Source organism: Montipora foliosa, chromosome 4, assembly GCF_036669935.1.
Source record: "Montipora foliosa isolate CH-2021 chromosome 4, ASM3666993v2, whole genome shotgun sequence".
NCBI lineage: Eukaryota > Metazoa > Cnidaria > Anthozoa > Scleractinia > Acroporidae > Montipora > Montipora foliosa.
In genome coordinates, this window is record NC_090872.1 from 5507670 (window position 1) to 5525169 (window position 17500).

General features: G+C 38.2%; 3 protein-coding genes across 3 annotated transcripts in view; 1 reads left to right on the forward strand and 2 right to left on the reverse strand.

Annotated features, from left to right (window-relative positions):
• The window catches only part of LOC137999610 (inositol polyphosphate-4-phosphatase type I A-like), a 56427-nt gene extending 47530 nt beyond the window's left edge, over nucleotides 1–8897 (reverse strand). Inside the window, exons 1-7 of the mRNA XM_068845431.1 lie at nucleotides 8711–8897; nucleotides 4657–4721; nucleotides 3572–3659; nucleotides 2082–2172; nucleotides 1759–1822; nucleotides 908–946; nucleotides 1–55 (exon numbers count right to left, since the gene is read on the reverse strand). The exon at nucleotides 1–55 is cut by the window's left edge and continues 27 nt beyond it. Of these exons, the coding sequence (XP_068701532.1) occupies nucleotides 1–55; nucleotides 908–946; nucleotides 1759–1822; nucleotides 2082–2172; nucleotides 3572–3659; nucleotides 4657–4721; nucleotides 8711–8828 (520 nt within the window). The 5' untranslated portion in view covers nucleotides 8829–8897. The remainder of the gene's footprint in view (nucleotides 56–907; nucleotides 947–1758; nucleotides 1823–2081; nucleotides 2173–3571; nucleotides 3660–4656; nucleotides 4722–8710) is intronic.
• A 2528-nt stretch (nucleotides 8898–11425) lies between these two features.
• LOC137999611 (adenosine receptor A1-like) lies at nucleotides 11426–13419 on the forward strand. Its single transcript, XM_068845432.1, has one exon. It carries the CDS (start codon nucleotides 11572–11574, stop codon nucleotides 12859–12861), a length of 1290 nt encoding a protein of 429 aa, XP_068701533.1. The 5' UTR covers nucleotides 11426–11571; the 3' UTR covers nucleotides 12862–13419.
• Nucleotides 13420–17387: 3968 nt separating this feature from the next.
• The window catches only part of LOC138000963 (arylamine N-acetyltransferase, pineal gland isozyme NAT-3-like), a 2245-nt gene continuing 2132 nt past the window's right edge, over nucleotides 17388–17500 (reverse strand). The window contains exon 2 of the mRNA XM_068847632.1: nucleotides 17388–17500. This exon is cut by the window's right edge and continues 831 nt beyond it. Coding sequence (XP_068703733.1) covers nucleotides 17388–17500 — 113 coding nt within the window.

Here is a 17500-nt window from a genome sequence, read left to right on the forward strand (position 1 = left end):
CATCTGAGTCTGCAGCGCTTGTGGAAGAGTATTGACCAATACCTGGCTTCAGTGGCTTCAAAAAATACAGAACTTTCAGAGCAATGTAAATTTATACAAAGTTGACTGTGCAAGATCCAAACCATGCTTGGAGTCACAAAAGTCTGGATAAGCGAAGTCCAGATCGTGGCAACCAGATATTACTAAAATATCTTAGCAACAACTACAAGGAGTCATAAACAGTAATGTTATTTTTGACAAAGCTCACAACCTTACAATGCCACCAAGTAAACTCTGAAATCCTAAATCAACTCCGTCTTAAGAATCACTTTAAATGTTAATTTTTGTAGAGTGTTTCACTCACATGACCAGCAGCCATATTGGATTACTGATTAACAAAAGAAAGTATTTGCATAAAGATAGAGTTAAATTCCCAAGGATAAGTTTGGTACACCAACATGGCCCCCATTTCTTTGATTTGGAACATCAACATGGCCACTGTGACGTCGTGTGAAAACACTCTATAGCCAGCGCTTCTTCAATGAGAGTGTCAACTGAGCGAGAACTGTGTTGTCGACCCCCGTGCAGTGTAGACCTGGTATACAATCTACTGACATTACACAAATCACTTGATGCTGATGATGACTTCTGTTCAGGTTGTCAAAACATCGTGGAACACGATCCTACACAATCCTTCTCAGGAAGATCATAGTTCACATTGTTATGATTGACTCCTGGCCGCATGGGTTCAAACTAATTACAAAAATGGCCACCTTGCACAAATATAATCATCTTACTTCTGCATAAGCTGATTATTTGAAGGTTAAGCATGTAGAACGTTTTGTTATCAAAAAAGCAAAACTTCCTTTTCTAGTTGACTATTTTCCATTTTCTTCTTTCAATCTAAACATGGTGAAAAATTCATTACCTCTTGAAGAGCTAGAGGATGCACTTCTGGTAAAGGGTCCTAAAGTGACAAAAGACAATACATCAATAATAATTATTACTCCATTAATGTTGTGAAAACAAGACAGTTATAATAATTTGTTTTATTGTTCCTGAAAAAAAAGACAACCTTAAAGTACACCCAACCTAAAAATATTTTACTTTAAAAAGATAAATATTAAACATAAATTATATTTAACTTTGCTTTTCTAGATTTTACTTTTTGAAGTGCCTCATAAGGCAATTGAAAGAAAGAGGCCTATCCTTTGATGACGTCATAAACAAATATAGTCTTGAAAGAACTTTGGCAATGCAAATTAGTTCTTGACGTCACTGAAGGAAACGACCCATACCTCACTACTTAAGCCATGGGACAAATGAATGCCAGCTTTGTTACCCTTTTGTACCTCATGAGGCCTATTAAAAATTATTTGAAGTAAAATCTAGAGAAGCAAAGCTAAACTATATGTTAGACATTTAACTTTAATTTGCAAAAGAAAATAGTTTGAGGTTATTTAGTTGCACTTTAACCAAACAAGCTGAAGCACAGAATTTTGGTTGTACATGTAGTAGGTCAAAGTTCTTCCTGGTTCAAATTTTTTTACACCAGTTCAGTTTTGATTTACGTTGTTTCAGATTACCGTAATGACTCTTAGACAAAGAAAATCAAAATCAAACTGGTTTCAAAAATTTTAAACCAAGAAAATATTTAAACCTCAAAATACCCTACCAAAATTTCCATTCCTCACTCACAGACTAACACAGCACCACAGGTTTTATCAAAACTACAAATGTAAGCTACCAAAAAGCAAATCCAAAACATATTTTTAATACCTTTCCAGTAATTTCCATCAGCTGTTTTCTCAGGCTTAAAAGCTTGTTCCTTAGACTTTCATAACTAAGGATTTGAATGGCAAAGTGGCATTAAGCAACATCATGAATAGCACAGTTACACACAAGCTAACATTTAACCCTTTCAGCCCCGTGGGGTTCCCCATTGATGAGTAAAATCGTCTGGTGTTACACAGAGTAAAATCTATAAGTGCAGGCACTATTGGGAGTGAAAGGGTTAATGGGGACATAGTTTTTGAGTGAATCTAGCTGTTGTTAAGGACTAAGCTGATGCAACTGCTGTGCTGAAAACAAGAGTTAATTACCTTGCATTTCTTATTTTCTCCATCCATTCTTCTGTTTCTTTGGTTGATTTCCCACTCAGCATGTATTGCTGTGTGTCATCTTCATCAAACACTGTCAGTTGAGCCACAACACAATATTGTCAAAACAATCAAGAAAACTTAACGGTACACAATGTGAGAACAACATTCACTCTTACAATAAATGGAAGTTCAATGACAGTAAGCTGTTAATTGACCTTGCCAGATCTCATAATCAAACTTGATGTTTCACAGTGTTTGTGACACAGCTTACAGATGCACATCCAACCTGATCCTGAACAAACATATTACTGGTTGCAGCAACTGAATATATATTGTATTGGGTTGAAAGGTTTCTGCTTCTACCCCTAATTCAAAAACTTACAGCAAAAATTAAAAGTCTCCTTATAATCACTAGTTCTAAAATGATTATTAATTGAGTGATGCTAAAGTGTACCAATGCCCTCCCACTCCCCTTCCCGAGAAGGGTACTCTCTTTTATACGCTATAAAGGGTATGTTTTTTGAGGTGCTCAGTCCTTAATTAGGGTATCCTTTTACAATCGATATTTTTGGTATTGTGACCCTTAGATATTCCTTAGATAGGGTCACTAAATTGCAGTATCCACCTACTATGATGCTAAACATCCACGTACAGAAAAAGAAATATGATGGCCTATCAGATACATAATTATGAGTTATCTTTTTTCCATTTTTTGGTTTTGGCCTTAAAAAGGGTAGAATCTTGATTTCTACCCTTAAATAGGGTCAGGGTTTGGAACCCTTGGCAGCACACACCTATCCTAAATTCTCGGGAGTTGAAAGTCTATTCACAGCTAATTTTATACATTGTAGGTTAGAAAGATGGCTCAGTTATACAACGCATTAAAAGAAAACAAGGGTTGTACTAATTTTATTTGAGCTTAATATTTTATTTTAGTTATTTTAGTTTTTCAACAACTGGAGACAAAAATTAATTGTTACAGCTACTGTTGAGTAATCCTTTTTGCGTTTTTTGCTCAGTCACAAATCGCACTCAAGCTTGTAAAAAGCATGCGCACAGTTAACAAAAGTGCATTATGTGGCATGGTTGTGCAATGGCCAAATCATCTTTTATGGCGCATACACCAACTTCAAGCCAACATGCACACATGGCATGGAACAAAAATGGCGTCATTGAACGTAAGCACTAATACACTCAAACCACATGTATACAAATGCACACATTGTTTGTGGTAGAAGATGTCGCACTAAAAGATGTCAAGCATTTTCGGAACGGGCCACTCTGCAAACTCCATGAGAGATCACCTTATGAGCGAACAGTTATGGAGTGAACACAATGAGAATCATTGCCATCATTCTAACCTAGTAAACAATAAATAATACAGTAGCCCACATCTCCACCGTATTTCAGAACATGAGGAAAGCCCGAGTTCAAGCAGAAACATGTTTGCCTCAAGTTATAATTATGGTCATTAGAAGCGAAAACCTTACCAATAGTGAATCCATGTTTCCTCTGAGTTGATGTATCTCTTAACACCCTGCATCTTTCCAGTACTATTGCTCCTGCAGGGTCAGAGGTCTGCATCCATCCCAACATAAAATCACAACCACCAAAAAATACTTTGTTATAATTATATTTGCAAGAAATAAATGTTGGCCTGGCTATAGAACAAGGAGAAAAGAAATCTCTTGGTATATGTCTGCATAAAATGTGCATTGAAACAAACCAAAACGCAAACTCGTCGTGTAGACCTCACTTTCTGGTAAAGGTGGAATTTTTCATGAGAGTGCCAATCAACATCGTACTAACCAACAAAGGTTGAATACTAACCAACAAAGGTTGGATTTGAGATTAAATATAGTTTTAGGCCTAATTAGGGCTAAAATGTTATTGCTCCTAATTCATTGAGATTAAGATTAGGATTCAGATTAAGACTGAGATTAGGAGAAATGACTTTTTAGGCCTAATTAGGCCTAAACGATGTTTAATCTCAAATCCAACCTTTGTCGGTTAGTATTCCATGTATGGTGGGGTCATACATGATGTTTTGGTGCTTCATTTCGCTGTTTCGTTGTTTTGCTGTTTAGTAATGTCCTAAATTATCTATTTATGACTATTAATCAAATTTGAATCACATATCCAAATTTGCAAACGCTTCATGAGAATCTCTTTTCCTGTGGATATTTCTTTTAGGTAACAAAATTTAAAAGAACTGAAATTTTGTTTCACGCACAAAAAGATGTATTTATTAAACTAGTAAAAACTCAACATCATTTCACTGAGTGCATCATTAAATTTTTTGGGAGGTTTTCCAAAAACCAAGCTTTCATGATGCCAAATAAATGTTAAAAAGTTCTAAAAGGTATAACAAATAATAATTGTACGAAAGAGGCTTTGTGGCTGGTTATTACGAATAAAGACAGAAAAAGAACAGAAAAGTACAATGTATGTATTTTGGTGGCTTGGTGGCTTGCTAGCAACTGCCAATCTACTGAGACTCTTATGACATACACTCTTTTTCCACTTCCCTGGCAAGCGACCAAGCCACTTTGTCGGTGCATCTATTATTACAAACCTTATCCTTTGTCTTGAAATAAAATAACAGATTTCCCCTGAGACGAAACCATCTCTGTGTATAGACTGACAATAAAACACAATTATGATTATGATTATGATTATGATTATGATTATGATTATTATTATTATTATTATTATTATTATTAACAGTGATAAAAAAGTGACTAAAAGAATCATGTGGGAGAGCAATAATTATAATGGTAGGAACATATATGTTGTGGTTTAATATTTGTCTTCAGTGGTAATTTTTTCCAACCAGTTTATCTTTTTCAAACCAAGTCAATTTTTTGTATCTAGACTAAGTTCAAAATTAATTATTTCCAACCAGATCATTTTTTAAAACCAATTTAAATTTTTTTGACAAATAAAAAATTGGGACAGAAAATTTCTTAAAAACATTGTAAGATTTAAACAGCTAAAAAGTTGAATAAAAATTGACAACGTTTCGATGTTACCGTAACATCATTATCAAGTCAAAAGTGTATAAAACTTAGATCTATAACTAAGATGAACAATAAGAGATAAGAATAATTTACAAGTTAGACAAAAAGTTTCGCACGTATGGAGTATGTTAGGACGTTCAAATTAGGTCTGAATTTCTTGATGTAAAGCATTTCAAACACTAAACAATCAAATTTGCCTTGACACTTTCTCAGAATCTTGAAATGGCTCTCATTCAACAAATCGCTCCTACCATGGTCTTCATGAAAATGCTTGCTGATTGCCGAATTTTTGTGGTCAGCAACACGCTGAAAAAGGTGTTGAGCTGTGTAGCCGACATAATCTGCGTCGCACAGATCACATACAAAATGATAAACAACACATTGCTGATTGACAATTGACCGCTTGGCTTCTTGGCTAACATGTTGTTCAAGATTAAATGCCTTTAACATTGTGAGAACCTTTTTTGCATAATTAGGTTTCTGAGGGCTTGGTTACTTGGAAGTTAAAATCACCAGTTATCAAAAGTTGGTGGAAAGTAATTGCCAGACGTTCTAGTAGAGTGTTAAAGTTCCTGAAAAAATCTTTTTCATTCAGGCCATTCTCCTTTGCATATTTTAATTAAATAGGGCAAATACAACTAAAGTAATGATAAGTTTAACGTAACAAAGGTGTTATCTGTACTGTTACAGCAATGACAAACTATAATAATTATTTATCTTGAAAGGAAATCACTCATTTTATTTGCAAAATGGCCAGTTTACAAGCTGATGTAAAGGAAATTTCTTTGGAATAAGTAAGATTAGTAGCGCTGCACAGATTTAATCTTGTATTAGAAATAAGTGATTGGAAACTTGGTCACTACTCGAGTATAATAGTTTTCAATCTCAATTATTTTTCCTAAAAGCATGTTGGGGTAGAATGATGGCATTTTACCATCAAGTCAATCTCTATCAAAGAGAGGAGTTCCTTGTTGTTTAATGTGAAGAGTTTGCCATTGGGGGGATAGATGTGTGAAGGAAGAGTTGGAAAAGATAGAGGCACTAGTGAAGATCAGGGAGGGGTAGGAGAAGTAGACTGGAGAAAAGGAAAGGACAGAAAAAATGGCTCCTTTTGTCTCATTCTTTTTTAGACCCCCTGAAAAACCAAGCACCTGAAAAACCAAGTACCTGTTTCTTAACTTAATCCCCTTTTTAGACAGTTGATAAAAAATTCGACTCAGTCTGAAAAATGTAAACTGGTTCAAAAAAATTCAAACCAAGAAAAGTTTGAAACCACAACATATATAATAAAAAAGTATTGTCCTCCATCACTATTGTTCTTCATCAATTTGTTTTGAAAATGACCTGGCAACAGAATCAACTGAGGGTAAATAAAGATATGATTACATATAGGAAATCATACAAACGCATTTCTTGATTTATGGGAACAAGTGGTATATTGAAAGTTTGCTCAAAACAACACGATTGAACAAACATCACAGAATGCTCTAGCAAGTTCACACAATTTATTTATTTATTTATTATGATATGCCCAACAAAATTACTTCATCACTGTTTCCATAGCAACTTCCATATTGCACTTTTGACCAATCAGAAACACTATATTCTATAGACTATATAATAAGATGCATTATATACAGATACTGAATAATAATAATAATTACATAAGTGGTATCAATTCAGCGAATGCTTCCATTTCCCTACTTCCACCCCCTAAAACCCCCACCCCTCCCCCACACTTACCCCACCTCACCCTCTTCCACTTCTTCCCACAGATGATTCAATGGTGAAGTAAATATTCAATATCAGAGTTTAGTATAGCTGTACTGTACATAAGCGAAAGCAAGCCAACTAAGCCAGTTTGTTATTTTGAAACTTTGAAACCACGCCCTTAAGATGCTTAATCTCTACTAACAATAAATATGTTAACAGCTGCATAGCATAAACATCTTTTGGTGTCTGTGGCAGGACTTTTTGAAGGACTGCATGATGTTCAGAGCACATGAAATTACTGCCTTGTGCATTTGTTTAATTAAGGATTTCTCCTACCCCAAAGATAAATAGCTCCCTGATAGACAGATCCATGCATCGGGGCCTGTCCCCCTGCACATCATTAATGATGTTGTAGGTGTGTGAGTTCCTATCTCAAAGGGCATACTACTTGGTCTTGTCTTCATTTTTCTGTTGTTTGTCCACCCAATGACAACTTATCTCTACTGTTATAATCTTCTTCCCCTTATGAACGATGAACCAAGTACCCACTCTATTCTTTTGCACCCACTTGCATTCTGCAAATAGCAGGATATCCAAGTGTGGCTTAGGGTTCACGCACGCATATCATAGTGAAGCTGCATCCACCAGTCCAAAAAATGTTACTTGAAGCAAAGCACTGTCATACAGTGTATGTGCCTTATCAAAGACTTCTTTTGAGCGAGTTAAGAACAACCAGTTCAAACATGAGGGAGGTTTCCCAGCACTTCTCCACATATGCCACAAATGATGTCATCCACTTCAGTTGTATATCAAGTCTTGTGTATACAGCTTGGTTGGTAGTAGCTGCTCAAACAGTTCCAACATATGCACAATAATGTGAGAGAGTGCATCCTTCCAACCAGTGGCCAAGCAAAGCAGCCTTACTTCTTAAGTTCTTTATCATCCACCCTTGCCCCAGCAACTTCCCTTGCCAGTCCATGTGGGTTGTCGAAGACTCTTAAGACCCTAAGACCCTGAAAACTTGAAAACAAAGAAAGTAACCCGAAACCCTCAATTGCGCTAACCCTTGGCCTAAAGTTGGTTTTTAGGCCTAGGGTGTCACAGGGCCTATTTCATCCCACAGGAAATGAAAACGTCTGGCCACACCTGAAGCATGGTTATGGTGGATCATCCAGCTTTCACATTGAAACAAGTTGTAGCTAACGAAGGACTGAAACTTCCCTCGAGGTAACTTGTACATTTTCTCTAACAAGAAAATTTGGAGGTCTTTGATTCGTTTTGGAGGTCCTAGGGTCTTTGTTCACGAGACACCCAGTCCTTGTGTCTCCCACCGATCTTCAAATAATTTTTGAACTTCTCCATGGGGATTGCGTTACCTTCCTTATCAGTGCACATGGGTTTTGGGTACTTGTCGGTTCTACCTCCACATATCTGGAAGCAGCTTCCTTAGCCAGTGATTGATGATCCTTGTCTGCTGCATGCTCTTCAGATTCGTGCAAAAGTCTCATGGTAGGGTCCTTGGTTGTTGCTGTGCAGCTTTACTGCTGCTTACCTCAAGTGATGATGATGATAAGATTTGATGGCAGGAGCGTGAAAACAATTTTGACGAATTCCTGGCATATTTACCAGATTCCAGCTATGATCATGAAGCGTGCAATACGTCGTACTCTAGTGGAAAAGCTTGTAGATTCGACTCTCTGCGACCACAAGTTATCAGAACGACCAAAAGAAAAACGAATGGACGTTCCTCAAAGTTAGTCATTCCTTTGGATGATTTAAGATGAAGGCGTCAGACATAATTGCCTTAACTGATTACTAATTCGGACCCTAAATAGCTTACAGCCAATAGCGGCATGTAAATCGATAGAGCAACTGGATTATCTGGAAACTACTTACCGTCATTTCGCTGCCAAAAATGTCCTTCTTTTTCTTTCATCCACAAGGCACCTTCCTTATCAAACGGTATGTCCGTTCGGGTAGCGATAAAAGCGAGCTCTTTTTGGTTAAATCGCATGTTTTATGGCTTCAGTTTTCCTTTCCAAAACTCCGCCATTTTGAAAATGGTTTTGACAGTAACCAGGCCTTTCGAGCTTCGTGGATGACTCAGTGGATGACGCGAGAGACGAGAAGCGTGGCTCCCTCCCGTGCACAGTCACGCTCATTTCGCCTCAAGCGAGTGCCTCAAGGAAACTACTACGGTTCACTGGATGAAAAGGAATGGTTTGTTTACTATGTACCTAATTTAGACTTAATCTGCTGATGAATGTCAGGAAAACAATAGAATCACTGCTATGTAAGCTTAAAATTATTACTAGGCTAATCGGTCGCAGCCTTGTGTAAATACAAACTGATTAATTTTTGAGCCGTTTCAAAAAAGCCGTGAACAGTAATCCCTTTCCGAGCGCTTTTTCTTAAGTGTTATTCAATTGGAAGTGAAATGAAAGGCCAAACAGCATTTTCTACGGTACGTTCACTCATTGTCACCAAGGCGCATAAATTTCCTGCGAAGTTTTGAAAATCTAGTGGTCACTTGAAACTTCTCGGACGCAAACATCTTATCGTCATTTACAACTGGAACAAGAGGTGGTCGGGTCTCAAAACTTTGAGTTGGAAAACGTTCTCACCGTTTAAACCAAGTTGGTCTTTTGGGCAGTGAATGTGTCACAGGCTTTCAATCGATTCTTCAGCGTTTCAGACCGTAAGTGAGAAATTCAGAAAACTGTCGATATTTAAACACCCCAGCGAATTCATAGAGACCCTGACACCATGCATTGTATTGCCGAATGACAGCTGCATCCAGCGCAAAACGCAAAACGGACGGCAAAACTGCACGAAAACCGTTTAAACCGCCCTCGGTTTGGCATCATCTGGCATGAATGACAAAAGCTATTTCCGAACAAAAAGTCTTTCATAAAGAGAGGCAGATTGGAATAACTGAACAATTTATTATTTTGGAAACCAAAATTTCGATCATGACATGCCACTTGCTTCAATCTATGTAAATTTCCAGTCAAATATAACCAGCTGGAGACGGAGACAACATGTCTTGTTTGACGGCTAATTCATCAGTGAGGGTAATTTGAACTAAAAATATATAAATTGAAAAGAAATCTTTCAAAAAAACCTGGCTGGTAGAAACATATATGTGTTTTTTTGTCGTATACACTGTGTGAAATATCTAAGTTCGACAAGCATCATGCCCACAAACCAATGAGCATTTTACGTGATTTCCCAAAAAAGAAATTCGATTCAGGGTCGTCGTTCAGTTTTCGCCGATCTGACATCGCGCAGTTTGCTTGATTCGGCCCGTTGACAAAATAATGATCGATTGACAGTCAAACAAATCATCTCGTCCGGTTACTCAAGAAGTAGACTAAAGAATATTCAAGTGGTTATCAAGTAAATGAAACGAGATCCGGCAGTCGTCTGTCGATGGTGCCGATGTGACGAATCCTCTGATATTTTGAGCTCGTGGAAATTAAACGGTCAAATTCCTTGGCGTTTTTCCCAGCGTTTGGTCAGATAGATCACTGTAACACCTACGTGACAGCCGCATTTCAATAATTTTCATATCATTGTGGACAATTCGTGTCTGCAATTGCACCTTGGGAGCACTCAACGTGAAGTTATTCATTTCATCACTGATGGATTTTCAGTAGCCAATCAAAATGATTTTTGCTTCTGGTTGGCTAAGGAAATGGTGCGAGTGTCATGAGCCAATGACAAAAAAGCGCAGAGTAGCAAATCATGGCACACGATATATCAAATATGGCAGATCTGTTCACTAAGGAAAAGGCCGATCAATTGGTGCACTGTTATTATACGCATTAGCTATCGCCCTCGCACAGCAAAGCTCATAAAAACCTTGCCCAAGTCTCGTCACATCGCAATACATTTGCAAGATGAAAATTAGCAGCCGCGTATTTTGAATTGAATATCTGCCTTAAGCTTGGTTATCTCTTGTGTCAGCGGCATTTGCGTTTAGGCTTCAGTTGTTGGAACAAAAAGGACAAGAGATGTTTCACACGTTGAAACAGCCAAATTTAGGCTGAGGTATTTCATGGAAGCTAGAACAAGAAATGTAACATGAAAACATTGATGATAAATAATTCATTAACCACCTTACATTCTCAAATGTGGCAGCTGTTAATGCGTTTTATTTAAAAGCCAAAGACTAATAACTAAAGAGTTTCTTAACTAGGAATTGTTTTAATCCAACGTTCCTGAAAGTCCATAATGATTTGTGACATCCAAAACAAAGAAGTAACATATTTGACGCTTCGTCTTTATTGAACAGTTCTAATTTGGCGAAGGTGGTATTCCTACCAGATGATATATTATCTATTCTTATTTCTTTACTAAAATAAACTTTTTCTGAATTCAACAAACCAATGACTGATAAACTCGCAAATTTTAACCGCATTGATTACGTTTTCATTTCCAATTATAAATGATATCATGCGCTTTACGTCAACAGGTGAACCGCAGAAGAGGGAAATAGACATCAATAATGAATGCAGCGGCAAACGAGACCAAATCAGATTCGTGAAACAGAGTCTCGTTTTGTTGTGGAGAAGAAAACATCACGATTTCTCATCATTACTGACGTGTGGGAAGAAACGCTTGCCTGAAACCCAACATCTAGAAGAGCTGCAAAGTTCAAACTCCGTGCTCCACAAGTCGCACTTCATGACGAAAGACGAAGGCGCCACAGCCGGCTGGGACTCCTTGCGGGTAAAATAGCCACTGCCTTTATCATGGAAACAAATCATACAAAACAAGTTGGGGCTAATGGAAACCAGACATTGCTTTCAACATGTTTTGCCGTTGTGTTGATTTTAACGTTTTTATTTAACGTGACTTCAAACTTGTTGGTGTTGCTCATCTTATCTCGCAACCAACGCCTTCGTACGCGCACAAACTTTTTCATTGCAAACTTGTGCGTTGTGGATTTAACCGCCGGCATTCTGTTAATACCCGCAGCCATTGATTCGCTTTTCATTCAGACAGAAACGCGACGAACGAGCTACAAGTTGTTTTGCCAATTTTTTGGATTCGTTAACTCATTTTATGGGGTGGCCTCTTCTCTCGCTGTAGCGGTAATCGCATTGGACCGATACCACAGTATCCTTAACTGCCTACGATATGAAACAATCGTAACGCAACGAAGAACAGTATTTGTTATTACATGGACGTGGCTTCAAGCAATTGTGGTCTCTATATGTCCCATTCTTGGTTGGGGACATTTCTCGCTTAACCCAAATCAACTCTGCTCAAGATGTATAAGGGATAACCAAGGGTTTATTTTGTTGAAAACTGTAACCTGCGTTCTTTTTCCGTACTTGATCACCGTCTTCTGTTACACTAGAATACATATTGTGGCAAGGAGACATGCTAAAACTATTGTAAGCATTAAAGTTCGAGATGCAACAAACAAAACCAAAGGCGTTAATTTATCAGCTTCAAAGAAAACGATCATGGTATACGTTGTATTAGGGGTGTATACTATTTGTTGGATTCCTTTATATACTTTGAATGTTTTAATACTCTTCTATCCTGTAGCAAAAATCCCCAATGAACTGTTATTAATTGCTACTTTATTAACTCTTCTTAATTCCGCTTGTAACCCTATAATGTATGCATTGATAACAAGTCAGTTTCGCAACGGTTTAAAACGAGTTTATCGTCGAATACGAAGGAGTATTTTCGCTGGGGATGTGAGGCAACTCAATCCAAACGGACCCAGAGGGGATTCAAGAAGCTCCTGGACTTTTACAAGATCAAGTGCTAGAAGGATAATGGCTAATCAAGAACAAAACGCTTTGCCGAGACCAAAGCTGGTTTTGGACTCAAGTCGTGCGTGTGCTATCATAAGGGAGGAAAGCTCTATGATTGCCGGGTTTCCAGATAAAGTTCGAGATCTTACTACGCCCGTTTATCCGTTGACGTTACAAGTTCCGACCCAAGAAACATATAAAAGCAAGCTAACTAAAATTGTCCCCGCTCAGGCAAAAACTGTCAAGAAAAATGGATGGGTTGAAAATTAAACTCTGACACTGAAATTTTATTGAATTCGTTGACAGCTAAGATATAAGACAAATCTACATATTTGCTAGTTGATTTAGACTTTGTTAGAATAAGATGGCGTGCATGAGGGTCATATTTGCCAGCAGCTGTTTGTGTCTCACGGACAATAAATACCGATCCCTGATTATTCAGTTTGCGGATCCAAGCGACAGAATGTTAAAGATAACACGATAAAAGAACCACGTAAAACTTTTATGATCTCTTTGTTCGAAGACCAGTGGCGCCGGCGCCATTTGTTAAGAAAGCAAATTTTCTCGCAATGCCGCATTCATTTCTTCCCTAAATTCAACCTAACAAAAAGATGTATATGAAATTTACCGGAATGGAGGTTCCTATGGTAAATAAATTGTGCCCGAGGTCTCGAGTGAGGCTGAGGGACCTCACGGTTTTTTTCCCATTCGAACCGACCAAAGCCTCTAAATAACTTATTTGTTTTTGCCTGTTTGAGTAAAAACTATCGTTTGTTTTGAAGCCATCGTTTCGCTAGAGGTTTCTTCCTCTGGATATTAAAATTCACTTTCACTGTATGCACTCAGGAGTGAATGCATTTTCTTCAGAGTTTGTATTTTTCCTTACATATTTGTCCTTTCCCGAAGTTGTTAACAAGTAAATATTAACGTTGTTTGTAAACTAAAAAAATTCCATTTAATCGAAATTAGCGATATCTGTACTTGATCCGTACCCATTCTCGTCACCAGAGCCTCGAATCTTATGTGTGCGCACGACCCGAGGCCTGGGAAACTCTATGTAGGAGAACATACGCGTTGGGGTTCTTGTAGCTAAAACTTGGCTTTTTGAACCTTACGGCTCCTGCTCATTCCTCGTGCTAACATAAATGCACCAATCAGAGACGCTTTTCATTGTTCTTTACAAAACCAATAAGAAGACACTTTGTTTCAGGAGTTCCCCAGAGCCCCTCTCTCCCTCAGTCATGCGAAAAAGAGAAGAGCTCTGGGGTCGAGACTGAGTCCGTATCGTAAAAAGCTGGACCAGTTACGAACACGCAATTAGCCAATCAGATTCGAGGATCTGATGACTTCTCAACTGAGAGTAAAAATAGGTACACAAAGCGTACACGTGTCTACTTCCAAATCTTATAGCAAGAGACAAACTAGATAAATTATGAAAGCATTGTTAGCTTAGTAAAAGTGTTTCTTGATTGTTGTAAGTGAAATTAACGACAATGGTATTGGATAATGGGCAATGTGAAGTATGGTATTGATTGGAGACATGACAGGTTCATCGTATTTTCAAGGTAAGGAATTATTTGTTGTACCATTGACAAGAATCACCAATAAAAATGTCATTTGTTGTCTCATATCAAAACGATTTACAAAGAGACAAATCGGAACATTGTGTAACTGATATTGACTGTTACATCTACACCATCGGTTACGTAATGTGAACTCACCTTAAACAAGTTAATGCGTACGGTGAAATAGAAACGAATATGTTTTTCTAAAATATTTCAAGTATGCCGGTGTACTTTCGGCATTACGGACCTCATCGATTGACGATCGCTTATCGATAACCTAACACACATTTTTCAGCATAGCTTAGTGTCTACCTGCGCAGACGACACAAAAAGTAACCACGCATGTCGTAGCAACCTCGTTCCCTGGGTCTCTCATCTCCCTCTGAGGCGGGGAGGTGCGAGATCCTGGAAACACGGTCTACTTGAAGTAACCAATAAGGAACAATATGATGCTATCAAAATGTTGCTCGAAAGAAGGTTAATTAACTCTTAATCAATGGTTAAATCTTCTAACCGTACCAGTGGTTAAAAATCAACCAAAAGTTAGTTTCGGTTGTTGGAAAGCCGGTTAGTGTGAACGATGGCTATTTTTTTCTGACCATTGGTCAAATTTACCACGTACTACAGGTATGTTGCAAAATCAGTTAAACAATATTGCGCTTGATTTGCCTTTTGGTGGCGTACAACCTAGCGGTAAAAGAATTTTCAACCGCGATGAAAATTTTCTCGATGGACTCTCCTGAAGCCGAGGTTAAGTTCAAGTGATTCCATTCAGTTCATCCAACAACAACAACAACATCTTTTATTTAAAACACGGTGGGTTTTAAAGCTAATACAGCTTATGGGGTCGTGTAAAAAAGTGTATTTACCGTGTTGTCACGCTTTAGTGGGACTGATCTTCTTGCTTACTTTGGGGTTGGTAGCTTTGGATAATACATTCCAATACGTCGAAGTGGTCTTCGCCCTTTTTCACCTGATCTCTAAAGTACGCAGCCTTCGCTTTCCGAAGGTCTGATATTATTTCGTTTTTCAACCTCTTATAGTCGGCCCATGTATTTGGATCCTTAGTTTCAACAGCTCTCTTGAATAACTTAAATCGGCGATTCATTTTTAACCTGATAGTGTTATTGATCCACGGTGACGATACGCTTCGCACTTTAATTTCCTTCAGTGTGAATCGCAAACGCCCCTGAACAATTGATTCCACGCCCAGAGGAAGTAATCCATGTCGTCAAACACAGATGAAATGTGGAAGGGTGTTTGTTCCAGGTCTGCTCCAAAATTCTCTGTGTTAAATTGTTTGAAGTTCCTGACTGTAATGACTGTGGGCGGCGGTCTTTTTCGTTTTAACATGACGGTTGCATATACTAGGCTGTGATCTGTAATGCCCAGCGGCAGTACTCTAGTTCTCCTAACCAATTCCGGCTTATTTGTGGCAATCACGTCAATCGAGGTCTCTGTCGAAGGTGTTATGCGTGTCAGCTTCCTTTATCACATTTTGCATATTAAACACATCCATGTTTTGGTTTGTCATATGAGAATGCCCTCTCTCCCCCCCCACCCCCCCGCCCGGACAATTTACCATATCAACCCACTAGATGAACTCATTTCTGTGTTTCACTTTCTCACAGACGCAGCACCACATTACCGGGTCTTCATTTACCACACTTTTTGGTTGAGTCGTGGTTCCTCTTTCTTACATTTCCAAGTTCATGCACGTCGGACCTGTCGAAAGAAGACGCTGCAGCAATTTATCTGTAATAACTAACCGGCCATTGTAAAGAACAGGAAAAAAAACTGTTTGATATGTTATCTTTTTCTGAGGAAGTCTTTCGTTTTCCGGGTCTTCGATATTCGTTTCCCCGAAGCCTTGCCCTGAGCCACTGCCTCTTTTGATTTTTTTGAATGGGTGACTATGTAGCCGGGCAGGTAGACATGAGATGCTACACTAAAAGGAACTACGTGGGATGTGTAGCCTTCATGGAACGCCCAACACCCAAGAAAGCACGGTCTGTAGACATGGTACTTTGTCTGAAATGTCATTCGTCTTCTCGTCCAATCACAATGGGAAGGGGCGAAGACTCTCTTTCGCCCGCCACGTCCCTTCCCGGTGGGTTTGGGCGAGAAGACGGATGACATTTTAGACTAAGAAGTGGTACTGCGGCTACTTCGGTTGAACAAACCTCCCTGTCGAACTAGTATCCGAAACTTCTCAATTCGGTTTCAAGAACCAATGTTTTTCAACTCGTTAAGTCCTGAAATTCAAGACAATGAAAGCATCCCTTTGTTTGCCAAAAGACTTAAAAAATTCCTTCTTTCTTAGTCATATATACTCTTTGTTGAGCTACATACTTTTTCTTTCCTCTTCTTTTCTTTTTCTTTTGTTTTTGAAAATAATACATTCTATATTTTATGCTGTCCCATAATTTGTGTGATGTACCCAATGTTGTCAGGAAGCCTATAGCTCATAAGCCCCCGGCTTCTATATAGGCTTCCTTGTCATTACCGCCTTAAACATTTTTTAATTTATCGTCTTTAAGTTATTATAAATTTCTAGTGTATTGTGTTTTTTTTTATTTCTTTTCTTTTATGTGGTTAATGGCAAATAAAAATGAATGAATGAATGAATGAAAGAAAAATGAGTCCCCGCCAGAGTCACTCCCAGAGGGGATCTTTGTTGTCTTTAAAGATTTCATTGCGTTTCCTTCTTCCCGAAATTACTTGTTCTTAGCTTCTTGATCCCTAAAATGGTTTATTCGCTATTTTCACAAATATAATACATATCATTTTGGGGGGTTATTTGCATTAAAACAATGGCTATCCAGTTCACTGAAACATGATACAATGACTTCATGAGAAGAACCACCAAAACGTATTGCATTATGGGAATGGGAAAACAGCTATGTTTTGTCTTTGTTCCCTGCTTCCAAGTTAAAATTAGCCATGTTTTCTTGCTCCCCAAAACCCTTAAGAAGGCCCAATTAACATCTAACATTTCGACACTCTTGCTGGTGACATCATCATGGGAGACTTAAGGCCGAGTGCAGTTCTTTTCCTTTAATGAGATATAAATATGAAATGTCATTTCTGGACACTTTTGTACACAACACAAACTAACTCATCGCGAAAATCTCATGAAATACAAGGGGTTTTGCAATCTTTGTCTCGATCAGTGTGCGGTGCGATTAGTCTAAGATACATCTATCCAATATTTTCCGGCACCGAAAAGCTTCACACTCGTCGGGTAAAATTTCCCTTTGTACCATGAAACATGGAGCCTTCGGGGTAGTAACAAGCTTCTTTTCTTACTCCAAATTTCTGCTCAAGTTCTTTCACTACCTCTT